A 24,778-nucleotide genomic window follows, 5' to 3' on the forward strand; every position below is an offset into this window, starting at 1 on the left:
ATTGTTGGGTGAAAACCACCTGTAGTGTGAAATGCCTGTGTACCCCTGCTTGCTGAGGGTCACTGTCACTGTTCGTACATAGCTGTATATATATATATATATATATATATGTATATGTATCGATGTGTGTGTGTAGAGTTAAATTATATTCGTTTGGGCATTGAGCCAATGATATGGGATAAGGGGTGGAATGTCTTGGGGTGACTTTGTGATGTGTATCCCGTATCCCTGCCCTATGCCTAGAAATTAACTTTGTGCCTTTCTGTGCCTCTAAACTGAGCCTGAGAGGGGGAAGGAAAAACTGAGCAAAACTTTTTCAAAGCAGTTTGCAGCTTGTTCAAGGTCACACAGAGATAGGGACTTTCTTTTTCCCAGCTGCAGCAGGGGAGGGAGGAGGCACCCAGCTTGCTGCTTCCCTGGTCAGCTTTTGGCCAGTTCTTCAGCTTCTTTTTCTCCAAAGGGAGACTGAGAGCTGAATTTTTTTTCATTCCCTGGAATTTTGGATTTTCTCCCTTTTCTGCTGGACTGCTTCAATATCAGAACACATCAGGAGGACTTGCCACCGAGCACAGAGGGCCTGGCCCTGGGCCAAGCCCCAGCTCCGAGGAGACCAAAGGGAGGACTCTAACACTTTCCCAGGTTTTTTCTCCACAGCGAGAGATTTTATTATTTAGCATTATTTTCCTTTTCCCGTGTGTTTGTCAAATCAATAGTTTTTATCTCCTTCACTTTCCTTTGATGAAAACTTAATTTTTTCCCGAACCAGGTTCGGGGAGGGGTGGTTGTGCCTTCTCTCAGAGGATATCTTTCTAAATTTGGCCAAACCGGCACATCCGCAAATGAACCAAACTTACAAAAGTGTGAAGAACTCGTGACCTGTTGTCCATCTTGGGGTCCCTCTTGGCAGTAGCCTCTGGCTACCCTGGGTGTACCTTTGAAGGCCTTTCAAATACCTACCTACCTTTATTCCCTTATTCTGCTCTAGCCTCTGGTTTTAGGTGGCCTCTCTAGGCATCAGCAGGGGCTGCAATCCCACACTTGTGGAGACCAGAACCGCCCCCAGGATCCCAACACTGCCTGACAGCGCTCCGGACACCGGGATGGCCGCGCGTCCGAGTCTCGGCCACTGTGCTGCTGCTTCGTTTGCTCGTAGGCGCACCCAGAGGCCACTGTTAAGCCCGGATGCTCTCTGGTTCTGCCCTCTTCCTGATCCCGTGCAGGGATGCAGCACTGCTGGGCTTTCAGGAAGCTGCTCTTGAAAACTTCCAGCATTCCAAGCTCCTTGGCCCTCCGTGGAGGCTTGCCACGGAATCCCTCACAGCTGCCTCCGGAGCATACTCCTGTTGGCTGTTCTAAAATCCAGGGCCTTCAGGGTGCTCAGCAAGACCTCTGACTCCACAGTGTTGTGGAACTGGACCTTCAGGACAGGGACCTTTCCAGCCTGAGCTGCCCTCGTTCCTCTGTGTCTCTGCACAAAACATGGCACGGTGTGGATACAAAAATGCTGCTAGCAAGGATTTTCTTGCTATTTTCTAAGCCCGTGAGAGACTTTTCTCTCTCACAGAAGAGGCAGCAGAGTTATGTACACAACCAAACACCTGCACCCTTGAAAAGTCTTTTTTATAGTACAGGAGAAAATATTTGGACAATGGATGTTTTAGGATTTTAGCCGATCACCCCAAGGGGTGGCTGATCCTTTGTCCAATTAGACTATGAAGAAAAAAGCCTATGAAAGAGTTTGTAAAATAATTAAATAAATCAATCTTGCTGCACAATTCCTGCCTGCTGGAGCTTCTCTCCTCCTCCCTACGGCTGCGGGACACGGTGATATACCCCAGGGTTGCAGTAAAAGCACGGAAGAGAGCGGCAGGAGGGGCCTGTGTGTCCCAGGGCTCAGGTTTTGGGCCGCTTCAGCACCACAGAGATGCAGCTCAAGTGAAGAAACCAAACTGTTTATTAATAGGAAGCGAAGCGAAGGGATGAGCTGGGAGGAAAAAAGGGGATGGGCAGGGTCTGAGGGCTGGAGGGATGGAGCTGTCAAAAGGGAGGGAGAAGGCAGGAGCTATGGGAGCTTTCCACAGGCTCAGCTGTGACCAGCATCAGCTGTGCCTGGAGCTCCAGCTGCTCTACTCTAGTCTCCAGATGGTCTCATCTTCCAGGATATCTGGAGGTCTTAAAGGGACACTGGTTCTGGGCCAGCAGATGAACGTAGTTCTGCAGCTCTTTCGTTGAGTATTTCCTGAACTATGATGTTTGTCTGGGAAGGGCTGTCGTCTCTCCTCAGGGCTTGAAGGGCTGGAAGAGACAGGAACAGAGCCACGGTCAGAGCCTGGATCTGCAGGAATCCAAGCAGACCTTCCTGCCAGGGCCATCTCACCCAGCTCCTGCCACGGCCAGAAGACAGCAGGGGCCAAGGAGATCAGCCAGAAGGTGCTGGCCATGAGCCTCCCCACCGTGTCCCTGAAACCTCTCTGTGCTCCGCCCACGTCACCCCGAGTCCACACACGGAGCAAAGCCCCCACAGCCAGGGCAGGGATTGCAGCTCCCGAGCCAGGCATTGCAGCTCGCCCCCGCCAGCCCCCGCTGCCAGCCCGCTGCCCTCACTCACCCTCACCGAGGAGCTGGAGCTCTTCCTTGTGCCCCCTCAAGAACACCCTGGCAGTCCCTGGGAGCACAGAGGCGGTCACGGCCCCGCGGCACAGCTCCCTCGCAGCGGCGCTGCCAGCCCCGTGGCCACCCGCTCTCCTGCCCCGGCAGGGCTCAGCCCGGGCCCTTGCCGCATCCTGACGCCCGAGGGCACGGCTGCGAGAGGGCGGCAGCGGCCCCGAGGGCAGGCGGGGCTCCACGGCCCCGGGCCCGGATCCCGCTGCCGGGGCAGCAGCCGGGGCCGGGGCCGAGCTGCGGCGGGGCGGGGAGGGGCCCCGGGCTCGTGGCTCACCGATGAACCTGACGGCCGCCTCTCGCAGGGACTCCTGCGGGCTCTCCGCGAACGGCAGCGCCTGGTGCAGGCGCTCGGCCGCTCGGCTCCTGTCCTCTGCCAGCTGCAGAGAGCGCCAGGAGGGAAGGGTTGGCGCGGGCTCAGCCCCTTGGCCGGGCTCTCTGCGCCCAGCCCTGGCCTCCCCTGCCCGCACGGCCCCGAGGCCCGGCCAGCAGCCGCTGGCGCCGGGCTCTGGAGGGGGCCGAGGGCCGGCTGCTGCCCGGGGAGCCGCGGTGCCGCCCCGCGCCACAGCCCAGCGGGGCCGGGGCTCCATCGGCTCCCGGCTCGGGGCCACAGGAGCCTGGAGAAGAGCCCGGGGAAGGGAGCAGCGTGTGGGGCGCAGGCTGGCGCCCCTGGTGCAGCACAGCTGCCAGCCCCACGCACTGGGCACCAGGGGCAGGGGACTTCTCCAGGCTCAGCTTAGGCTTCCAGGCGGTCCTTACCAGGCACTCGGCAAACTTCGACAGCTGCTCCTTCTTCACCAGCTGCCCAAGATTTCTCCTCTTCAGGAACTTGGCCGCACAAATCAGCGTTTCCCGAGAAGCCTGGAGAGCAGCAGAGACACGGAGATGGCACCACAGCCCAGGGCACAGGACCCGCGTCCCTGTGCCAAGGCCAGGAGAAGGCTGCAGCCTGCGAGGCCCCAGGGCAGGAGGCAGCTGAGCCCCCTCCCAGGAGGACACATCAGCCCACAAGTCCTCACCTCTGCCACGTTCCGGTTCTCATCATGGCAGTGGAATAAAAGTGGGAGTAGGCTCTGGCACACAATTGTCTTAAGGGGCTTTTTTCCCTCGTCCACTACCAACTCCATCACCTTGCAGAAGAGGTGAATGGAGAGCATCTGCACATTGCTGTTGTCCTGGAGTAAAGGAAAAAACATCAGCAGCAACTTCTCCAGCCCATGTGGGCAACGGCCTAAAAATCCACAGGGCACAAAGTGTCTGGGCAGCAGCCAGTGTCAGTGGCTGGGGGCACAGAGCCTTACATTTTCAAAGAGTGGCAAGAGCGCCTCAGCCAGTTTCGGGGCAGTGGTGCTGGATACCAGGATGTCTTTGTTCTCCAGCACATTCATGAACACAGAGAGGGACATCCTGACCACCTCTCCATCTGCATCACCCAGCAGCTCCACAAGCCGTTGAGACAGGCTGCCCATTCTTCTGGCCTGTGTGGAACACAAGGCTGTGCTGTGAAGCCATGAACGGCTGCACTGCCTACACCACCCTGGCCCTGCAAGCCCACCCTGCTGCCGCAGGGCCCAGAGGCCAAAGGCCTGTCCCGAAGCACTGGGGCAGCTGAGCCGGGAGGCAGGAGAGCTGGGAGCAGCTGCCTCAGCTCCTGAAGCCCAGCCAAGCCCATGTGACTGCTTTCCCCAGCGCAGCTTCAGCCGCTGCCGCCTTCTCACCATGGCGGGATCCTTGCTGAGCACCACGAGGCCTCTGAGTGCCAGGCGACATCTCTGCCTGCACTCGCTCAGCAGGTACCTGGACATGATCTCCAGGATGCTGTCACCATATTTACTTAAGTCCAGGCACTCGAGGAGCTGAAAGGCACAGGGCAGTGACAGGGGAGCCGGCCGGCAGGAGCCCGGAACCGCCCAGGGCTGGGCCCAGGCAGCAGCGCAGGGCGCGGGCACCGTCCCAGGCAGCTGCGGCTACGAGAGGGCAGAGAGGCGGGAGGCAGCTCAGCGAGGCAGCGCTGGCCGTCAGGCTCACCTCCACAAGGAAAGCCAGGAAGGGCAGATCCCAGCATGGCTCCTCCCTGCTGAGTGGTTTGAGCAGGTGGAATGCAATGCGGGAGCAGAAGGGGATCAAGACCTGGCGCATCTCTCTGGTAGGGGGAAAAAGGCACCAAGACCCTGAGGCAGGGGGCAAACCTCTCCCAGGACTGACTCACACAGGTCTGGTCTTCCCCACCACGTTGCAAGGGGATCTGGGTGCTCTGGGAGGCAGCTCCTTCTGGGCACCCTCCCCTTCCAGCCTTTTCCAGTCCGCTTGGCCATCCCTCGGTGACGAGGCCCCACAGGGACTGTGTGGGGCACCTCGGGCACAGGGCACAAGTGCCGGGGGCAGTGAGGAGAAGGGGGTCTCACCTGGCCAGCAGACCCACTGCATAGTGCTGGGTGTCAGCACACAGCAGCGTGTCCCAGCCACGCTTGCGCTCCATAGCCACCACCTCGTTGTCACAGCGCAGTCGACAGAGCAGAGCCTTCATGGCCTGCACTGCAAACCTGTGCACAGAGCAAAGCCCAGGTCACACTGGGGGCACTGGCGCTGGCCACGAGGGCATGGGAAGGACAGGAGGACTGGGACCTGTTGGGGTTGGTGGGAAGGCGGTGTTCCTCCCGGCATGCTCTCCAGAAGTGATCAACTTCCTCTGGCACCTGCTGTGTGGTGATGACAACTTGGAAGAGCAGAGTCACAAACAGGCGGGCTGAATAAAGGATCATTGCCTCGTGGCACTCGGGCACCTGGACAATCACCCACAGCGCCAGAGTTGCCTGCAAAAGAAGCAGCTCGAGACAGCTCAGGAGCATCCCTCAGTGCCGAGCTGTCCGTGTGGCAGGGCCCGAGGGGAGACGCAGGGGGAGCACCGGGCCTGGTGCCCCCTGAGCCTGCCCTAGCCCAGGTTTCAGCCCAGCACCTGAGGCAAGGAGATGCAGTGGGGGAAGGATGGAGAGCTGGTGAGGATGTGACCTCGGGGTGAGTAAAGGCCAGTTCCAGAAACTCACAGCCAGGGCAAAGACATCTGTATCATCCCCATCAGAGGTGGACGTGCTATGCAGTGGCCATTCCTGCATCACAGAGAGCAGCGTTGGCAACACCTTCTCCACTGCTGGTCCCAATGATCCTATGATTCTCCACATCATTGTAGCAGCTCTGTAGGATCGGAGCTCTGAGTCAGGGGCGTCTCAGTCACAGTACCACGCCCTGTGCAGCTGTGGGGGCCCAGGTGACAGAGCCCCGGTGCCCTGAGGGGCAGGGAGGGAGCATGGCAGCAGGCTCAGGAAACAGAGGGGCCCGAGGGTCCTGGAGCTCTCCACCTGTCTGGCAGACCCCATTGGACAGGCGGCACAGGGCGATGGGCCCTAAGGGCTGGTGAGCCCTGAGCTCTCAAGGCAGCTGGGCCCCGTACCTGTCGCACGATGGGGCACAGCGCAGGAGGGTCAGCACCACATCAGCGGGGTGCTCTTCAGCCAGCCTCAGAATGTCAATTTGCAGCCAGGCATCCACAGTGACATGGGACCCGAGTCTCTGGTGAATGTTCCTCACCATGGCTGGCACCTGGAGGAGGCATGGGGAAGACTTGGAGCACTGTCCAAGGGAGCAACTTCCCCAGCTGCCCCCAAGAAGTGCTTCCCTTCCCACCGCACTGTGCTGGCCTCAAAGGCTGAGGGGGCCCAGCAGCCGTGGCTTGAGGGGGCACACGATCCTTGGAGTCTCCAGCCCTGGCCCCAGGCTGCTTACCTGCTGCTGAGGAGAAGCAGCACTCTCTTCAAAAAAATCCAGTTTGGGAGCATGAATCCCAGTGGGAATGGGCATAGTGTCAGTATTTGGGATGCCCTGAGTCTCTCCGGTGTCAGTGTTTGTGATGGCCATGTCCTCAGTCACTGCCATGTCCTCAGTCACTGCCATGTCCTCAGTCACTGCCCTGTCAGTCTTCGCTGTGTGATCATTCATTGGACTGTCAGAGTCTTCTGAGGGTGCAGTGATATCTGTGCTGACATCAGGCTCTGCCTGGAGCTCGGTCAGCCCAGAGTCAGGCTCAGCTGTGCCCTCAGTTGCTGTGGTGCTGGTCTTTCCACGCCGAATGCACATGAACTTCCGGAACATCTGCAGGAGAACAAAGGACAGGGAAGAGAGGGATGTTCCAAGGGGTGCTCCAGGCGTGGTGCTCGGCTGAGCAGCGACAGCAGGCCCAGCCCAGGTGGGGATGGCTGCAGGTACCTGCACTGTTCTCCGGAAGCGGCCGTGGGCACGGTCCTGCTCTTGTGTCCGGTCCAGGGCTGCATCTGGCAAAGAGCGAGCGCAGCCAGAGCTGAGGGGCTGCAGGAGAGGCCGGAGAACGCAGCCCAGCCCTGCGCTCCCCAGGCAGGGACAGCCCCGGGATGCCCAGGGGATGGAGCACGGCTGCTGCGGGGGGTCTGGCCTGGCTCCTCTTCCAGCCTATCCATAGGCCTGTTCCCCGGGGATGGGATGGGATGGGATGGGATGGGATGGGATGGGATGGGATGGGATGGGATGGGATGGGATGGGATGGGATGGGATGGCGCCAAGCTGGCTGCTGCCATCAGCCCTGTGGCCCAGCTCTGTCACTCACCGTCCTGCCGTGGCTGGAACTGCTCCAGCTCTTCGGGCTGTTGTGCTGGGGCAGCTCCAGGGCCTTTTTTCCTCCTGAGCACTTTGAACAGGCGACGGAATCTGCCCGCCATGCCACAGTGTGGCCTCGAGGGCACCTTCAAGAGAGATTCCTTGGGAAAGCTCTGAGTGAACAAGTCCTGCGCTTGTGCCTTGAAGGCACCAGCAGCAGAGAAACCTCAGGAAGGCTACAAGACAGCAAGTCCTGCACCCTGGTCTCAGAGGGCTCCTGCCACAAGGACAGGAGACTCCTCGTCAAGGATTGTGGTCAGCTAAGCCAACGGTCTGGCCTTGAGGGCACCGGCCACAGGGATGGGAGATACCTCGGAAAAGCTCCGGGGCACCAAGTCCCACGGTCTGCCCTCGAGGGCACCTGCAAAAGAGAAGCCTCGAGAAGGCCACAGGTCACCAAGTCCTGTGGTCTGGCCTCGAGGTCACCTGCAGGAATAACGCTTCGGAAAAGCTCCGGGTCGGCAAGGAACGAGTGCGCTGTGCGGGGGCTCCTCACGGCACCGCTCTGTCCCGTCCTGTCCCGTCGCGTGCTCCGAGCACTGTGGCGTGGCTGCGTCGCCGCCAGCCCCTATGTCAGCACGTGTCACAAAGGGCCCTGGGACACCCTGTCCCGTTCCATCCCACGGTGACCATGCTGCACCGTGTCACAAAGGGCCCTTGCACACGCTGCCACCTGCCCCGGGGCCGTCCCCAGCCCACTCCAAGTGGCCCAGGTTGGAAGGAATGCCTTGCCCCAAGTGTCTAAGGCAGCCCGACAGGAACTTTAGCATCGGCTCCAGCCATAAGCAAGCGCTCCCCTGCTCTGCGGGCTCGGGGCAGCACCAGGAGCCCCCACGGCTGCCACCGCAGCCGCCGCGCGAAGGGCTCGGGGTCTTCCACAGAAGCTGGCACGGCCTCCTTGGGACACGTCCCGGCTGGTGGCCATCCTAAAGCCGGGGCTGTGACACAGACAAGGAACGTGTGGGCCAGGGCCATGGACCAAGGGGCCGGTGTGATTCTGAGGGGCCTCGTGGATCCATGGAGACCATGGTGCTCCTGCAGGTCCTCATGGAATCACGGAGTCCATTGGGACACTGCTGGGCCCACGGAACCAAGGGAACATGGAACAGCTCTGGCTGCCTTGGGCTCCTGGGGCCGCCTGGCAGCTCCGGCTGACCTTGGCATGGAGAGAGCTGCTTCTCACCTGCCCTGGAACGCTGGGGCTCCGTGCTTTCCTTCCTGTGGAACAGAACCATCCTTCTCCCCCAGCTGCCCATGGCCAAAATTGCAATTTGGCCTCCAAAATTCCATCTATCCCAGGACTGCTGCCAGACAAAAGCTGCCAAGGCCAACAGGTCTGGCTGGCCTTGGCCTCTGGTGGCCGCCTTTCATGGATCACAGGGAGACAGTTTGTTTTATCACAGATACTATGCATGGTTAGATCCACCCCTCGATCTCGTGCCCACCTATAGGTGGCATCTCTGCCTTGATGACCTGAGGCATCATGTCCCCACAAGTAGGGCTAATGAGGAACACCAAAGCCAGAAGCAGGTAGATCAGGCTGCAAAGATAGAGGTGTCCCAGATAGACTTGGATTGGCAACATAAAGGAGAGTTGTTCCTAGCTCGATGGGCCCATGATGCCTCAGGCCATCAGGGCAGAGATGCCACCTATAAGTGGGCACGAGATCGAGGGGTGGATCTAACCATGGACAGTATCTCCCAGGTGATCCATGATTGTGAGACATGCGCTGCGATCAAGCAGGCCAAGCGGGTGAAGCCCCTGTGGTACGGTGGGCGATGGTCCAAATACAAGTATGGGGAGGCCTGGCAGATTGATTACATCACACTGCCTCAAACCCGCCAAGGCAAGCGCTGTGTGCTCACAATGGTAGAAGCCACCACTGGATGGCTGGAGACCTACCCTGTGCCTCATGCTACTGCCCGGAACACCATCCTGGGCCTGGAAAAGCAAGTCCTTTGGAGGCATGGCACCCCTGAGAGAATCGAGACCAACAACAGGACTCATTTTAAGAACAGCCTTATCAACACCTGGGCTAGAGAACATGGCATTGAGTGGGTGTACCACATCCCTTACCATGCACCAGCTGCAGGCAAAGTGGAACGGTGCCATGGATTGTTGAAAACCACCTTGAAGGCACTGGGTGGGAGAACTTTCAAAAATTGGGAACAGAATCTGGCAAAGGCTACCTGGTTAGTTAACACCCGAGGTTCCACCAATAGAGCAGGTCCAGCCCAGTCTGAATCCCTGCATACAACAGATGGAGATAAGGCCCCAGTAGTGCATGTCAGAGGTCTGTTAGGAAAGACTGTGTGGATAAATTCTGCCTCGAGTACAGACAAACCCATCCGTGGGGTTGTCTTTGCTCAGGGACCTGGTTGCACATGGTGGGTAATGCAGAAAGATGGAACAACGCATTGTGTACCGCAGGGAGATCTGATTGTTGGGTGAAAACCACCTGTAGTGTGAAATGCCTGTGTACCCCTGCTTGCTGAGGGTCACTGTCACTGTTCGTACATAGCTGTATATATATATATATATATATATATATGTATATGTATCGATGTGTGTGTGTAGAGTTAAATTATATTCGTTTGGGCATTGAGCCAATGATATGGGATAAGGGGTGGAATGTCTTGGGGTGACTTTGTGATGTGTATCCCGTATCCCTGCCCTATGCCTAGAAATTAACTTTGTGCCTTTCTATGCCTCTAAACTGAGCCTGAGAGGGGGAAGGAAAAACTGAGCAAAACTTTTTCAAAGCAGTTTGCAGCTTGTTCAAGGTCACACAGAGATAGGGACTTTCTTTTTCCCAGCTGCAGCAGGGGAGGGAGGAGGCACCCAGCTTGCTGCTTCCCTGGTCAGCTTTTGGCCAGTTCTTCAGCTTCTTTTTCTCCAAAGGGAGACTGAGAGCTGAATTTTTTTTCATTCCCTGGAATTTTGGATTTTCTCCCTTTTCTGCTGGACTGCTTCAATATCAGAACACATCAGGAGGACTTGCCACCGAGCACAGAGGGCCTGGCCCTGGGCCAAGCCTCAGCTCCGAGGAGACCAAAGGGAGGACTCTAACACTTTCCCAGGTTTTTTCTCCACAGCGAGAGATTTTATTATTTAGCATTATTTTCCTTTTCCCGTGTGTTTGTCAAATCAATAGTTTTTATCTCCTTCACTTTCCTTTGATGAAAACTTAATTTTTTCCCGAACCAGGTTCGGGGAGGGGTGGTTGTGCCTTCTCTCAGAGGATATCTTTCTAAATTTGGCCAAACCGGCACATCCGCAAATGAACCAAACTTACAAAAGTGTGAAGAACTCGTGACCTGTTGTCCATCTTGGGGTCCCTCTTGGCAGTAGCCTCTGGCTACCCTGGGTGTACCTTTGAAGGCCTTTCAAATACCTACCTACCTTTATTCCCTTATTCTGCTCTAGCCTCTGGTTTTAGGTGGCCTCTCTAGGCATCAGCAGGGGCTGCAATCCCACACTTGTGGAGACCAGAACCGCCCCCAGGATCCCAACACTGCCTGACAGCGCTCCGGACACCGGGATGGCCGCGCGTCCGAGTCTCGGCCACTGTGCTGCTGCTTCGTTTGCTCGTAGGCGCACCCAGAGGCCACTGTTAAGCCCGGATGCTCTCTGGTTCTGCCCTCTTCCTGATCCCGTGCAGGGATGCAGCACTGCTGGGCTTTCAGGAAGCTGCTCTTGAAAACTTCCAGCATTCCAAGCTCCTTGGCCCTCCGTGGAGGCTTGCCACGGAATCCCTCACAGCTGCCTCCGGAGCATACTCCTGTTGGCTGTTCTAAAATCCAGGGCCTTCAGGGTGCTCAGCAAGACCTCTGACTCCACAGTGTTGTGGAACTGGACCTTCAGGACAGGGACCTTTCCAGCCTGAGCTGCCCTCGTTCCTCTGTGTCTCTGCACAAAACATGGCACGGTGTGGATACAAAAATGCTGCTAGCAAGGATTTTCTTGCTATTTTCTAAGCCCGTGAGAGACTTTTCTCTCTCACAGAAGAGGCAGCAGAGTTATGTACACAACCAAACACCTGCACCCTTGAAAAGTCTTTTTTATAGTACAGTAGAAAATATTTGGACAATGGATGTTTTAGGATTTTAGCCGATCACCCCAAGGGGTGGCTGATCCTTTGTCCAATTAGACTATGAAGAAAAAAGCCTATGAAAGAGTTTGTAAAATAATTAAATAAATCAATCTTGCTGCACAATTCCTGCCTGCTGGAGCTTCTCTCCTCCTCCCTACGGCTGCGGGACACGGTGATATACCCCAGGGTTGCAGTAAAAGCACGGAAGAGAGCAGCAGGAGGGGCCTGTGTGTCCCAGGGCTCAGGTTTTGGGCCGCTTCAGCACCACAGAGATGCAGCTCAAGTGAAGAAACCAAACTGTTTATTAATAGGAAGCGAAGCGAAGGGATGAGCTGGGAGGAAAAAAGGGGATGGGCAGGGTCTGAGGGCTGGAGGGATGGAGCTGTCAAAAGGGAGGGAGAGGGCAGGAGCTATGGGAGCTTTCCACAGGCTCAGCTGTGACCAGCATCAGCTGTGCCTGGAGCTCCAGCTGCTCTACTCTAGTCTCCAGATGGTCTCATCTTCCAGGATATCTGGAGGTCTTAAAGGGACACTGGTTCTGGGCCAGCAGATGAACGTAGTTCTGCAGCTCTTTCGTTGAGTATTTCCTGAACTATGATGTTTGTCTGGGAAGGGCTGTCGTCTCTCCTCAGGGCTTGAAGGGCTGGAAGAGACAGGAACAGAGCCACGGTCAGAGCCTGGATCTGCAGGAATCCAAGCAGACCTTCCTGCCAGGGCCATCTCACCCAGCTCCTGCCACGGCCAGAAGACAGCAGGGGCCAAGGAGATCAGCCAGAAGGTGCTGGCCATGAGCCTCCCCACCGTGTCCCTGAAACCTCTCTGTGCTCCGCCCACGTCACCCCGAGTCCACACACGGAGCAAAGCCCCCACAGCCAGGGCAGGGATTGCAGCTCCCGAGCCAGGCATTGCAGCTCGCCCCCGCCAGCCCCCGCTGCCAGCCCGCTGCCCTCACTCACCCTCACCGAGGAGCTGGAGCTCTTCCTTGTGCCCCCTCAAGAACACCCTGGCAGTCCCTGGGAGCACAGAGGCGGTCACGGCCCCGCGGCACAGCTCCCTCGCAGCGGCGCTGCCAGCCCCGTGGCCACCCGCTCTCCTGCCCCGGCAGGGCTCAGCCCGGGCCCTTGCCGCATCCTGACGCCCGAGGGCACGGCTGCGAGAGGGCGGCAGCGGCCCCGAGGGCAGGCGGGGCTCCACGGCCCCGGGCCCGGATCCCGCTGCCGGGGCAGCAGCCGGGGCCGGGGCCGAGCTGCGGCGGGGCGGGGAGGGGCCCCGGGCTCGTGGCTCACCGATGAACCTGACGGCCGCCTCTCGCAGGGACTCCTGCGGGCTCTCCGCGAACGGCAGCGCCTGGTGCAGGCGCTCGGCCGCTCGGCTCCTGTCCTCTGCCAGCTGCAGAGAGCGCCAGGAGGGAAGGGTTGGCGCGGGCTCAGCCCCTTGGCCGGGCTCTCTGCGCCCAGCCCTGGCCTCCCCTGCCCGCACGGCCCCGAGGCCCGGCCAGCAGCCGCTGGCGCCGGGCTCTGGAGGGGGCCGAGGGCCGGCTGCTGCCCGGGGAGCCGCGGTGCCGCCCCGCGCCACAGCCCAGCGGGGCCGGGGCTCCATCGGCTCCCGGCTCGGGGCCACAGGAGCCTGGAGAAGAGCCCGGGGAAGGGAGCAGCGTGTGGGGCGCAGGCTGGCGCCCCTGGTGCAGCACAGCTGCCAGCCCCACGCACTGGGCACCAGGGGCAGGGGACTTCTCCAGGCTCAGCTTAGGCTTCCAGGCGGTCCTTACCAGGCACTCGGCAAACTTCGACAGCTGCTCCTTCTTCACCAGCTGCCCAAGATTTCTCCTCTTCAGGAACTTGGCCGCACAAATCAGCGTTTCCCGAGAAGCCTGGAGAGCAGCAGAGACACGGAGATGGCACCACAGCCCAGGGCACAGGACCCGCGTCCCTGTGCCAAGGCCAGGAGAAGGCTGCAGCCTGCGAGGCCCCAGGGCAGGAGGCAGCTGAGCCCCCTCCCAGGAGGACACATCAGCCCACAAGTCCTCACCTCTGCCACGTTCCGGTTCTCATCATGGCAGTGGAATAAAAGTGGGAGTAGGCTCTGGCACACAATTGTCTTAAGGGGCTTTTTTCCCTCGTCCACTACCAACTCCATCACCTTGCAGAAGAGGTGAATGGAGAGCATCTGCACATTGCTGTTGTCCTGGAGTAAAGGAAAAAACATCAGCAGCAACTTCTCCAGCCCATGTGGGCAACGGCCTAAAAATCCACAGGGCACAAAGTGTCTGGGCAGCAGCCAGTGTCAGTGGCTGGGGGCACAGAGCCTTACATTTTCAAAGAGTGGCAAGAGCGCCTCAGCCAGTTTCGGGGCAGTGGTGCTGGATACCAGGATGTCTTTGTTCTCCAGCACATTCATGAACACAGAGAGGGACATCCTGACCACCTCTCCATCTGCATCACCCAGCAGCTCCACAAGCCGTTGAGACAGGCTGCCCATTCTTCTGGCCTGTGTGGAACACAAGGCTGTGCTGTGAAGCCATGAACGGCTGCACTGCCTACACCACCCTGGCCCTGCAAGCCCACCCTGCTGCCGCAGGGCCCAGAGGCCAAAGGCCTGTCCCGAAGCACTGGGGCAGCTGAGCCGGGAGGCAGGAGAGCTGGGAGCAGCTGCCTCAGCTCCTGAAGCCCAGCCAAGCCCATGTGACTGCTTTCCCCAGCGCAGCTTCAGCCGCTGCCGCCTTCTCACCATGGCGGGATCCTTGCTGAGCACCACGAGGCCTCTGAGTGCCAGGCGACATCTCTGCCTGCACTCGCTCAGCAGGTACCTGGACATGATCTCCAGGATGCTGTCACCATATTTACTTAAGTCCAGGCACTCGAGGAGCTGAAAGGCTCAGGGCAGTGACAGGGGAGCCGGCCGGCAGGAGCCCGGAACCGCCCAGGGCTGGGCCCAGGCAGCAGCGCAGGGCGCGGGCACCGTCCCAGGCAGCTGCGGCTACGAGAGGGCAGAGAGGCGGGAGGCAGCTCAGCGAGGCAGCGCTGGCCGTCAGGCTCACCTCCACAAGGAAAGCCAGGAAGGGCAGATCCCAGCATGGCTCCTCCCTGCTGAGTGGTTTGAGCAGGTGGAATGCAATGCGGGAGCAGAAGGGGATCAAGACCTGGCGCATCTCTCTGGTAGGGGGAAAAAGGCACCAAGACCCTGAGGCAGGGGGCAAACCTCTCCCAGGACTGACTCACACAGGTCTGGTCTTCCCCACCACGTTGCAAGGGGATCTGGGTGCTCTGGGAGGCAGCTCCTTCTGGGCACCCTCCCCTTCCAGCCTTTTCCAGTCCGCTTGGCCATCCCTCGGTGACGAGGCCCCACAGGGACTGTGTGGGGCACCTCGGGCACAGGGCACAAGTGCCGGGGGCAGTGAGGAGAAGGGGGTCTCACCTGGCCAGCAGACCCACTGCATAGTGCTGGGTGTCAGCACACAGCAGCGTGTCCCAGCCACGCTTGCGCTCCATAGCCACCACCTCGTTGTCACAGCGCAGTCGACAGAGCAGAGCCTTCATGGCCTGCACTGCAAACCTGTGCACAGAGCAAAGCCCAGGTCACACTGGGAGCACTGGCGCTGGCCACGAGGGCATGGGAAGGACAGGAGGACTGGGACCTGTTGGGGTTGGTGGGAAGGCGGTGTTCCTCCCGGCATGCTCTCCAGAAGTGATCAACTTCCTCTGGCACCTGCTGTGTGGTGATGACAACTTGGAAGAGCAGAGTCACAAACAGGCGGGCTGAATAAAGGATCATTGCCTCGTGGCACTCGGGCACCTGGACAATCACCCACAGCGCCAGAGTTGCCTGCAAAAGAAGCAGCTCGAGACAGCTCAGGAGCATCCCTCAGTGCCGAGCTGTCCGTGTGGCAGGGCCCGAGGGGAGACGCAGGGGGAGCACCGGGCCTGGTGCCCCCTGAGCCTGCCCTAGCCCAGGTTTCAGCCCAGCACCTGAGGCAAGGAGATGCAGTGGGGGAAGGATGGAGAGCTGGTGAGGATGTGACCTCGGGGTGAGTAAAGGCCAGTTCCAGAAACTCACAGCCAGGGCAAAGACATCTGTATCATCCCCATCAGAGGTGGACGTGCTATGCAGTGGCCATTCCTGCATCACAGAGAGCAGCGTTGGCAACACCTTCTCCACTGCTGGTCCCAATGATCCTATGATTCTCCACATCATTGTAGCAGCTCTGTAGGATCGGAGCTCTGAGTCAGGGGTGTCTCAGTCACAGTACCACGCCCTGTGCAGCTGTGGGGGCCCAGGTGACAGAGCCCCGGTGCCCTGAGGGGCAGGGAGGGAGCATGGCAGCAGGCTCAGGAAACAGAGGGGCCCGAGGGTCCTGGAGCTCTCCACCTGTCTGGCAGACCCCATTGGACAGGCGGCACAGGGCGATGGGCCCTAAGGGCTGGTGAGCCCTGAGCTCTCAAGGCAGCTGGGCCCCGTACCTGTCGCACGATGGGGCACAGCGCAGGAGGGTCAGCACCACATCAGCGGGGTGCTCTTCAGCCAGCCTCAGAATGTCAATTTGCAGCCAGGCATCCACAGTGACATGGGACCCGAGTCTCTGGTGAATGTTCCTCACCATGGCTGGCACCTGGAGGAGGCATGGGGAAGACTTGGAGCACTGTCCAAGGGAGCAACTTCCCCAGCTGCCCCCAAGAAGTGCTTCCCTTCCCACCGCACTGTGCTGGCCTCAAAGGCTGAGGGGGCCCAGCAGCCGTGGCTTGAGGGGGCACACGATCCTTGGAGTCTCCAGCCCTGGCCCCAGGCTGCTTACCTGCTGCTGAGGAGAAGCAGCACTCTCTTCAAAAAAATCCAGTTTGGGACCATGAATCCCAGTGGGAATGGGCATAGTGTCAGTATTTGGGATGCCCTGAGTCTCTCCGGTGTCAGTGTTTGTGATGGCCATGTCCTCAGTCACTGCCATGTCCTCAGTCACTGCCATGTCCTCAGTCACTGCCCTGTCAGTCTTCGCTGTGTGATCATTCATTGGACTGTCAGAGTCTTCTGAGGGTGCAGTGATATCTGTGCTGACATCAGGCTCTGCCTGGAGCTCGGTCAGCCCAGAGTCAGGCTCAGCTGTGCCCTCAGTTGCTGTGGTGCTGGTCTTTCCACGCCGAATGCACATGAACTTCCGGAACATCTGCAGGAGAACAAAGGACAGGGAAGAGAGGGATGTTCCAAGGGGTGCTCCAGGCGTGGTGCTCGGCTGAGCAGCGACAGCAGGCCCAGCCCAGGTGGGGATGGCTGCAGGTACCTGCACTGTTCTCCGGAAGCGGCCGTGGGCACGGTCCTGCTCTTGTGTCCGGTCCAGGGCTGCATCTGGCAAAGAGCGAGCGCAGCCAGAGCTGAGGGGCTGCAGGAGAGGCCGGAGAACGCAGCCCAGCCCTGCGCTCCCCAGGCAGGGACAGCCCCGGGATGCCCAGGGGATGGAGCACGGCTGCTGCGGGGGGTCTGGCCTGGCTCCTCTTCCAGCCTATCCATAGGCCTGTTCCCCGGGGATGGGATGGGATGGGATGGGATGGGATGGGATGGGATGGGATGGGATGGGATGGGATGGCGCCAAGCTGGCTGCTGCCATCAGCCCTGTGGCCCAGCTCTGTCACTCACCGTCCTGCCGTGGCTGGAACTGCTCCAGCTCTTCGGGCTGTTGTGCTGGGGCAGCTCCAGGGCCTTTTTTCCTCCTGAGCACTTTGAACAGGCGACGGAATCTGCCCGCCATGCCACAGTGTGGCCTCGAGGGCACCTTCAAGAGAGATTCCTTGGGAAAGCTCTGAGTGAACAAGTCCTGCGCTTGTGCCTTGAAGGCACCAGCAGCAGAGAAACCTCAGGAAGGCTACAAGACAGCAAGTCCTGCACCCTGGTCTCAGAGGGCTCCTGCCACAAGGACAGGAGACTCCTCGTCAAGGATTGTGGTCAGCTAAGCCAACGGTCTGGCCTTGAGGGCACCGGCCACAGGGATGGGAGATACCTCGGAAAAGCTCCGGGGCACCAAGTCCCACGGTCTGCCCTCGAGGGCACCTGCAAAAGAGAAGCCTCGAGAAGGCCACAGGTCACCAAGTCCTGTGGTCTGGCCTCGAGGTCACCTGCAGGAATAACGCTTCGGAAAAGCTCCGGGTCGGCAAGGAACGAGTGCGCTGTGCGGGGGCTCCTCACGGCACCGCTCTGTCCCGTCCTGTCCCGTCGCGTGCTCCGAGCACTGTGGCGTGGCTGCGTCGCCACCAGCCCCTATGTCAGCACGTGTCACAAAGGGCCCTGGGACACCCTGTCCCGTTCCATCCCACGGTGACCATGCTGCACCGTGTCACAAAGGGCCCTTGCACACGCTGCCACCTGCCCCGGGGCCGTCCCCAGCCCACTCCAAGTGGCCCAGGTTGGAAGGAATGCCTTGCCCCAAGTGTCTAAGGCAGCCCGACAGGAACTTTAGCATCGGCTCCAGCCATAAGCAAGCGCTCCCCTGCTCTGCGGGCTCGGGGCAGCACCAGGAGCCCCCACGGCTGCCACCGCAGCCGCCGCGCGAAGGGCTCGGGGTCTTCCACAGAAGCTGGCACGGCCTCCTTGGGACACGTCCCGGCTGGTGGCCATCCTAAAGCCGGGGCTGTGACACAGACAAGGAACGTGTGGGCCAGGGCCATGGAACAAGGGGCCGGTGTGATTCTGAGGGGCCTCGTGGATCCATGGAGACCATGGTGCTCCTGCAGGTCCTCATGGAATCACGGAGTCTATTGGGACACTGCTGGGCCCACGGAACCAAGGGAACATGGAACAGCTCTGGCTGCCTTGGGCTCCTGGGGCCGCCTGGCAGCTCCGGCTGACCTTGGCATGGAGAGAGCTGCTTCTCACCTGCCCTGGAACGCTGGGGCTCCGTGCTTTCCTTCCTGTGGAACAGAACCATCCTTCTCCCCCAGCTGCCCATGGCCAAAATTGCAATTTGGCCTCCAAAATTCCATCTATCCCAGGACTGCTGCCAGACAAAAGCTGCCAAGGCCAACAGGTCTGGCTGGCCTTGGCCTCTGGTGGCCGCCTTTCATGGATCACAGGGAGACAGTTTGTTTTATCACAGATACTATGCATGGTTAGATCCACCCCTCGATCTCGTGCCCACCTATAGGTGGCATCTCTGCCTTGATGACCTGAGGCATCATGTCCCCACAAGTAGGGCTAATGAGGAACACCAAAGCCAGAAGCAGGTAGATCAGGCTGCAAAGATAGAGGTGTCCCAGATAGACTTGGATTGGCAACATAAAGGAGAGTTGTTCCTAGCTCGATGGGCCCATGATGCCTCAGGCCATCAGGGCAGAGATGCCACCTATAAGTGGGCACGAGATCGAGGGGTGGATCTAACCATGGACAGTATCTCCCAGGTGATCCATGATTGTGAGACATGCGCTGCGATCAAGCAGGCCAAGCGGGTGAAGCCCCTGTGGTACGGTGGGCGATGGTCCAAATACAAGTATGGGGAGGCCTGGCAGATTGATTACATCACACTGCCTCAAACCCGCCAAGGCAAGCGCTGTGTGCTCACAATGGTAGAAGCCACCACTGGATGGCTGGAGACCTACCCTGTGCCTCATGCTACTGCCCAGAACACCATCCTGGGCCTGGAAAAGCAAGTCCTTTGGAGGCATGGCACCCCTGAGAGAATCGAGACCAACAACAGGACTCATTTTAAGAACAGCCTTATCAACACCTGGGCTAGAGAACATGGCATTGAGTGGGTGTACCACATCCCTTACCATGCACCAGCTGCAGGCAAAGTGGAACGGTGCCATGGATTGTTGAAAACCACCTTGAAGGCACTGGGTGGGAGAACTTTCAAAAATTGGGAACAGAATCTGGCAAAGGCTACCTGGTTAGTTAACACCCGAGGTTCCACCAATAGAGCAGGTCCAGCCCAGTCTGAATCCCTGCATACAACAGATGGAGATAAGGCCCCAGTAGTGCATGTCAGAGGTCTGTTAGGAAAGCCCGTGTGGATAAATTCTGCCTCGAGTACAGACAAACCCATCCGTGGGGTTGTCTTTGCTCAGGGACCTGGTTGCACATGGTGGGTAATGCAGAAAGATGGAACAACGCATTGTGTACCGCAGGGAGATCTGATTGTTGGGTGAAAACCACCTGTAGTGTGAAATGCCTGTGTACCCCTGCTTGCTGAGGGTCACTGTCACTGTTCGTACATAGCTGTATATATATATATATATATATATATGTATATGTATCGATGTGTGTGTGTAGAGTTAAATTATATTCGTTTGGGCATTGAGCCAATGATATGGGATAAGGGGTGGAATGTCTTGGGGTGACTTTGTGATGTGTATCCCGTATCCCTGCCCTATGCCTAGAAATTAACTTTGTGCCTTTCTATGCCTCTAAACTGAGCCTGAGAGGGGGAAGGAAAAACTGAGCAAAACTTTTTCAAAGCAGTTTGCAGCTTGTTCAAGGTCACACAGAGATAGGGACTTTCTTTTTCCCAGCTGCAGCAGGGGAGGGAGGAGGCACCCAGCTTGCTGCTTCCCTGGTCAGCTTTTGGCCAGTTCTTCAGCTTCTTTTTCTCCAAAGGGAGACTGAGAGCTGAATTTTTTTTCATTCCCTGGAATTTTGGATTTTCTCCCTTTTCTGCTGGACTGCTTCAATATCAGAACACATCAGGAGGACTTGCCACCGAGCACAGAGGGCCTGGCCCTGGGCCAAGCCCCAGCTCCGAGGAGACCAAAGGGAGGACTCTAACACTTTCCCAGGTTTTTTCTCCACAGCGAGAGATTTTATTATTTAGCATTATTTTCCTTTTCCCGTGTGTTTGTCAAATCAATAGTTTTTATCTCCTTCACTTTCCTTTGATGAAAACTTAATTTTTTCCCGAACCAGGTTCGGGGAGGGGTGGTTGTGCCTTCTCTCAGAGGATATCTTTCTAAATTTGGCCAAACCGGCACATCCGCAAATGAACCAAACTTACAAAAGTGTGAAGAACTCGTGACCTGTTGTCCATCTTGGGGTCCCTCTTGGCAGTAGCCTCTGGCTACCCTGGGTGTACCTTTGAAGGCCTTTCAAATACCTACCTACCTTTATTCCCTTATTCTGCTCTAGCCTCTGGTTTTAGGTGGCCTCTCTAGGCATCAGCAGGGGCTGCAATCCCACACTTGTGGAGACCAGAACCGCCCCCAGGATCCCAACACTGCCTGACAGCGCTCCGGACACCGGGATGGCCGCGCGTCCGAGTCTCGGCCACTGTGCTGCTGCTTCGTTTGCTCGTAGGCGCACCCAGAGGCCACTGTTAAGCCCGGATGCTCTCTGGTTCTGCCCTCTTCCTGATCCCGTGCAGGGATGCAGCACTGCTGGGCTTTCAGGAAGCTGCTCTTGAAAACTTCCAGCATTCCAAGCTCCTTGGCCCTCCGTGGAGGCTTGCCACGGAATCCCTCACAGCTGCCTCCGGAGCATACTCCTGTTGGCTGTTCTAAAATCCAGGGCCTTCAGGGTGCTCAGCAAGACCTCTGACTCCACAGTGTTGTGGAACTGGACCTTCAGGACAGGGACCTTTCCAGCCTGAGCTGCCCTCGTTCCTCTGTGTCTCTGCACAAAACATGGCACGGTGTGGATACAAAAATGCTGCTAGCAAGGATTTTCTTGCTATTTTCTAAGCCCGTGAGAGACTTTTCTCTCTCACAGAAGAGGCAGCAGAGTTATGTACACAACCAAACACCTGCACCCTTGAAAAGTCTTTTTTATAGTACAGGAGAAAATATTTGGACAATGGATGTTTTAGGATTTTAGCCGATCACCCCAAGGGGTGGCTGATCCTTTGTCCAATTAGACTATGAAGAAAAAAGCCTATGAAAGAGTTTGTAAAATAATTAAATAAATCAATCTTGCTGCACAATTCCTGCCTGCTGGAGCTTCTCTCCTCCTCCCTACGGCTGCGGGACACGGTGATATACCCCAGGGTTGCAGTAAAAGCACGGAAGAGAGCAGCAGGAGGGGCCTGTGTGTCCCAGGGCTCAGGTTTTGGGCCGCTTCAGCACCACAGAGATGCAGCTCAAGTGAAGAAACCAAACTGTTTATTAATAGGAAGCGAAGCGAAGGGATGAGCTGGGAGGAAAAAAGGGGATGGGCAGGGTCTGAGGGCTGGAGGGATGGAGCTGTCAAAAGGGAGGGAGAGGGCAGGAGCTATGGGAGCTTTCCACAGGCTCAGCTGTGACCAGCATCAGCTGTGCCTGGAGCTCCAGCTGCTCTACTCTAGTCTCCAGATGGTCTCATCTTCCAGGATATCTGGAGGTCTTAAAGGGACACTGGTTCTGGGCCAGCAGATGAACGTAGTTCTGCAGCTCTTTCGTTGAGTATTTCCTGAACTATGATGTTTGTCTGGGAAGGGCTGTCGTCTCTCCTCAGGGCTTGAAGGGCTGGAAGAGACAGGAACAGAGCCACGGTCAGAGCCTGGATCTGCAGGAATCCAAGCAGACCTTCCTGCCAGGGCCATCTCACCCAGCTCCTGCCACGGCCAGAAGACAGCAGGGGCCAAGGAGATCAGCCAGAAGGTGCTGGCCATGAGCCTCCCCACCGTGTCCCTGAAACCTCTCTGTGCTCCGCCCACGTCACCCCGAGTCCACACACGGAGCAAAGCCCCCACAGCCAGGGCAGGGATTGCAGCTCCCGAGCCAGGCATTGCAGCTCGCCCCCGCCAGCCCCCGCTGCCAGCCCGCTGCCCTCACTCACCCTCACCGAGGAGCTGGAGCTCTTCCTTGTGCCCCCTCAAGAACACCCTGGCAGTCCCTGGGAGCACAGAGGCGGTCACGGCCCCGCGGCACAGCTCCCTCGCAGCGGCGCTGCCAGCCCCGTGGCCACCCGCTCTCCTGCCCCGGCAGGGCTCAGCCCGGGCCCTTGCCGCATCCTGACGCCCGAGGGCACGGCTGCGAGAGGGCGGCAGCGGCCCCGAGGGCAGGCGGGGCTCCACGGCCCCGGGCCCGGATCCCGCTGCCGGGGCAGCAGCCGGGGCCGGGGCCGAGCTGCGGCGGGGCGGGGAGGGGCCCCGGGCTCGTGGCTCACCGATGAACCTGACGGCCGCCTCTCGCAGGGACTCCTGCGGGCTCTCCGCGAACGGCAGCGCCTGGTGCAGGCGCTCGGCCGCTCGGCTCCTGTCCTCTGCCAGCTGCAGAGAGCGCCAGGAGGGAAGGGTTGGCGCGGGCTCAGCCCCTTGGCCGGGCTCTCTGCGCCCAGCCCTGGCCTCCCCTGCCCGCACGGCCCCGAGGCCCGGCCAGCAGCCGCTGGCGCCGGGCTCTGGAGGGGGCCGAGGGCCGGCTGCTGCCCGGGGAGCCGCGGTGCCGCCCCGCGCCACAGCCCAGCGGGGCCGGGGCTCCATCGGCTCCCGGCTCGGGGCCACAGGAGCCTGGAGAAGAGCCCGGGGAAGGGAGCAGCGTGTGGGGCGCAGGCTGGCGCCCCTGGTGCAGCACAGCTGCCAGCCCCACGCACTGGGCACCAGGGGCAGGGGACTTCTCCAGGCTCAGCTTAGGCTTCCAGGCGGTCCTTACCAGGCACTCGGCAAACTTCGACAGCTGCTCCTTCTTCACCAGCTGCCCAAGATTTCTCCTCTTCAGGAACTTGGCCGCACAAATCAGCGTTTCCCGAGAAGCCTGGAGAGCAGCAGAGACACGGAGATGGCACCACAGCCCAGGGCACAGGACCCGCGTCCCTGTGCCAAGGCCAGGAGAAGGCTGCAGCCTGCGAGGCCCCAGGGCAGGAGGCAGCTGAGCCCCCTCCCAGGAGGACACATCAGCCCACAAGTCCTCACCTCTGCCACGTTCCGGTTCTCATCATGGCAGTGGAATAAAAGTGGGAGTAGGCTCTGGCACACAATTGTCTTAAGGGGCTTTTTTCCCTCGTCCACTACCAACTCCATCACCTTGCAGAAGAGGTGAATGGAGAGCATCTGCACATTGCTGTTGTCCTGGAGTAAAGGAAAAAACATCAGCAGCAACTTCTCCAGCCCATGTGGGCAACGGCCTAAAAATCCACAGGGCACAAAGTGTCTGGGCAGCAGCCAGTGTCAGTGGCTGGGGGCACAGAGCCTTACATTTTCAAAGAGTGGCAAGAGCGCCTCAGCCAGTTTCGGGGCAGTGGTGCTGGATACCAGGATGTCTTTGTTCTCCAGCACATTCATGAACACAGAGAGGGACATCCTGACCACCTCTCCATCTGCATCACCCAGCAGCTCCACAAGCCGTTGAGACAGGCTGCCCATTCTTCTGGCCTGTGTGGAACACAAGGCTGTGCTGTGAAGCCATGAACGGCTGCACTGCCTACACCACCCTGGCCCTGCAAGCCCACCCTGCTGCCGCAGGGCCCAGAGGCCAAAGGCCTGTCCCGAAGCACTGGGGCAGCTGAGCCGGGAGGCAGGAGAGCTGGGAGCAGCTGCCTCAGCTCCTGAAGCCCAGCCAAGCCCATGTGACTGCTTTCCCCAGCGCAGCTTCAGCCGCTGCCGCCTTCTCACCATGGCGGGATCCTTGCTGAGCACCACGAGGCCTCTGAGTGCCAGGCGACATCTCTGCCTGCACTCGCTCAGCAGGTACCTGGACATGATCTCCAGGATGCTGTCACCATATTTACTTAAGTCCAGGCACTCGAGGAGCTGAAAGGCACAGGGCAGTGGCAGGGGAGCCGGCCGGCAGGAGCCCGGAACCGCCCAGGGCTGGGCCCAGGCAGCAGCGCAGGGCGCGGGCACCGTCCCAGGCAGCTGCGGCTACGAGAGGGCAGAGAGGCGGGAGGCAGCTCAGCGAGGCAGCGCTGGCCGTCAGGCTCACCTCCACAAGGAAAGCCAGGAAGGGCAGATCCCAGCATGGCTCCTCCCTGCTGAGTGGTTTGAGCAGGTGGAATGCAATGCGGGAGCAGAAGGGGATCAAGACCTGGCGCATCTCTCTGGTAGGGGGAAAAAGGCACCAAGACCCTGAGGCAGGGGGCAAACCTCTCCCAGGACTGACTCACACAGGTCTGGTCTTCCCCACCACGTTGCAAGGGGATCTGGGTGCTCTGGGAGGCAGCTCCTTCTGGGCACCCTCCCCTTCCAGCCTTTTCCAGTCCGCTTGGCCATCCCTCGGTGACGAGGCCCCACAGGGACTGTGTGGGGCACCTCGGGCACAGGGCACAAGTGCCGGGGGCAGTGAGGAGAAGGGGGTCTCACCTGGCCAGCAGACCCACTGCATAGTGCTGGGTGTCAGCACACAGCAGCGTGTCCCAGCCACGCTTGCGCTCCATAGCCACCACCTCGTTGTCACAGCGCAGTCGACAGAGCAGAGCCTTCATGGCCTGCACTGCAAACCTGTGCACAGAGCAAAGCCCAGGTCA

General features: G+C 59.1%; 4 protein-coding genes across 4 annotated transcripts; all 4 read right to left on the reverse strand.

Moving 5' to 3' along the window:
* Positions 1 to 1,847: 1,847 nt before the first annotated feature.
* Positions 1,848 to 5,142, reverse strand: LOC125319088. The gene is made up of 9 exons (XM_048290033.1): positions 5,067 to 5,142; positions 4,690 to 4,804; positions 4,380 to 4,517; positions 3,963 to 4,139; positions 3,681 to 3,836; positions 3,421 to 3,522; positions 2,939 to 3,041; positions 2,609 to 2,665; positions 1,848 to 2,295 (listed from the first exon to the last, which is right to left on the reverse strand). Exons 1-9 carry the CDS (start codon positions 5,138 to 5,140, stop codon positions 2,174 to 2,176), a joined length of 1,044 nt encoding a protein of 347 aa, XP_048145990.1. The 5' UTR covers positions 5,141 to 5,142; the 3' UTR covers positions 1,848 to 2,173.
* Positions 5,143 to 6,087: 945 nt separating this feature from the next.
* On the reverse strand, positions 6,088 to 7,507 carry LOC125319062. Its single transcript, XM_048290010.1, has 4 exons — positions 7,295 to 7,507; positions 6,922 to 6,986; positions 6,442 to 6,807; positions 6,088 to 6,258 (listed from the first exon to the last, which is right to left on the reverse strand). Exons 1-4 carry the CDS (start codon positions 7,404 to 7,406, stop codon positions 6,088 to 6,090), a joined length of 714 nt encoding a protein of 237 aa, XP_048145967.1. The 5' UTR covers positions 7,407 to 7,507.
* Positions 7,508 to 11,690: 4,183 nt separating this feature from the next.
* On the reverse strand, positions 11,691 to 15,006 carry LOC125319080. The gene is made up of 9 exons (XM_048290026.1): positions 14,852 to 15,006; positions 14,475 to 14,589; positions 14,165 to 14,302; positions 13,748 to 13,924; positions 13,466 to 13,621; positions 13,206 to 13,307; positions 12,724 to 12,826; positions 12,394 to 12,450; positions 11,691 to 12,080 (listed from the first exon to the last, which is right to left on the reverse strand). Exons 1-9 carry the CDS (start codon positions 14,971 to 14,973, stop codon positions 11,959 to 11,961), a joined length of 1,092 nt encoding a protein of 363 aa, XP_048145983.1. The 5' UTR covers positions 14,974 to 15,006; the 3' UTR covers positions 11,691 to 11,958.
* A 6,447-nt stretch (positions 15,007 to 21,453) lies between these two features.
* Positions 21,454 to 24,769, reverse strand: LOC125319082. Its single transcript, XM_048290028.1, has 9 exons — positions 24,615 to 24,769; positions 24,238 to 24,352; positions 23,928 to 24,065; positions 23,511 to 23,687; positions 23,229 to 23,384; positions 22,969 to 23,070; positions 22,487 to 22,589; positions 22,157 to 22,213; positions 21,454 to 21,843 (listed from the first exon to the last, which is right to left on the reverse strand). The coding sequence occupies exons 1-9, from the start codon at positions 24,734 to 24,736 to the stop codon at positions 21,722 to 21,724; spliced, it is 1,092 nt and encodes a 363-aa protein (XP_048145985.1). The 5' UTR covers positions 24,737 to 24,769; the 3' UTR covers positions 21,454 to 21,721.
* Between the last annotated feature and the right edge of the window lie 9 nt (positions 24,770 to 24,778).

The sequence above is a fragment of the Corvus hawaiiensis genome, chromosome 35 (assembly GCF_020740725.1).
Source record: "Corvus hawaiiensis isolate bCorHaw1 chromosome 35, bCorHaw1.pri.cur, whole genome shotgun sequence".
Lineage (NCBI taxonomy): Eukaryota > Metazoa > Chordata > Aves > Passeriformes > Corvidae > Corvus > Corvus hawaiiensis.

What these genes read in the sequence shown, in the direction of transcription:
- LOC125319088 (XM_048290033.1), bottom strand. Translation starts at nt 5,140, where the DNA reads ATGGAGCGCAAGCGTGGCTGGGACACGCTGCTGTGTGCTGACACCCAG. An exon ending in TCAGCAAGGATCCCGCCATG is followed by an intron (nt 4,140 to 4,379) that starts GTGAGAAGGCGG and finishes TGTTCCACACAG; the next exon opens with GCCAGAAGAATGGGCAGCCT. An exon ending in AGAACCGGAACGTGGCAGAG is followed by an intron (nt 3,523 to 3,680) that starts GTGAGGACTTGT and finishes GCTGCTCTCCAG; the next exon opens with GCTTCTCGGGAAACGCTGAT.
- LOC125319062 (XM_048290010.1), bottom strand. Translation starts at nt 7,406, where the DNA reads ATGGCGGGCAGATTCCGTCGCCTGTTCAAAGTGCTCAGGAGGAAAAAA. An exon ending in GTTCCAGCCACGGCAGGACG is followed by an intron (nt 6,987 to 7,294) that starts GTGAGTGACAGA and finishes GCTCTTTGCCAG; the next exon opens with ATGCAGCCCTGGACCGGACA. An exon ending in CTGCTTCTCCTCAGCAGCAG is followed by an intron (nt 6,259 to 6,441) that starts GTAAGCAGCCTG and finishes TGCCTCCTCCAG; the next exon opens with GTGCCAGCCATGGTGAGGAA.
- LOC125319080 (XM_048290026.1), bottom strand. Translation starts at nt 14,973, where the DNA reads ATGAAGGCTCTGCTCTGTCGACTGCGCTGTGACAACGAGGTGGTGGCT. An exon ending in TCCTGGCTTTCCTTGTGGAG is followed by an intron (nt 14,303 to 14,474) that starts GTGAGCCTGACG and finishes TGAGCCTTTCAG; the next exon opens with CTCCTCGAGTGCCTGGACTT. An exon ending in TCAGCAAGGATCCCGCCATG is followed by an intron (nt 13,925 to 14,164) that starts GTGAGAAGGCGG and finishes TGTTCCACACAG; the next exon opens with GCCAGAAGAATGGGCAGCCT.
- LOC125319082 (XM_048290028.1), bottom strand. Translation starts at nt 24,736, where the DNA reads ATGAAGGCTCTGCTCTGTCGACTGCGCTGTGACAACGAGGTGGTGGCT. An exon ending in CGAAGTTTGCCGAGTGCCTG is followed by an intron (nt 22,590 to 22,968) that starts GTAAGGACCGCC and finishes CGCTCTCTGCAG; the next exon opens with CTGGCAGAGGACAGGAGCCG. An exon ending in GCTCCAGCTCCTCGGTGAGG is followed by an intron (nt 21,844 to 22,156) that starts GTGAGTGAGGGC and finishes TGTCTCTTCCAG; the next exon opens with CCCTTCAAGCCCTGAGGAGA.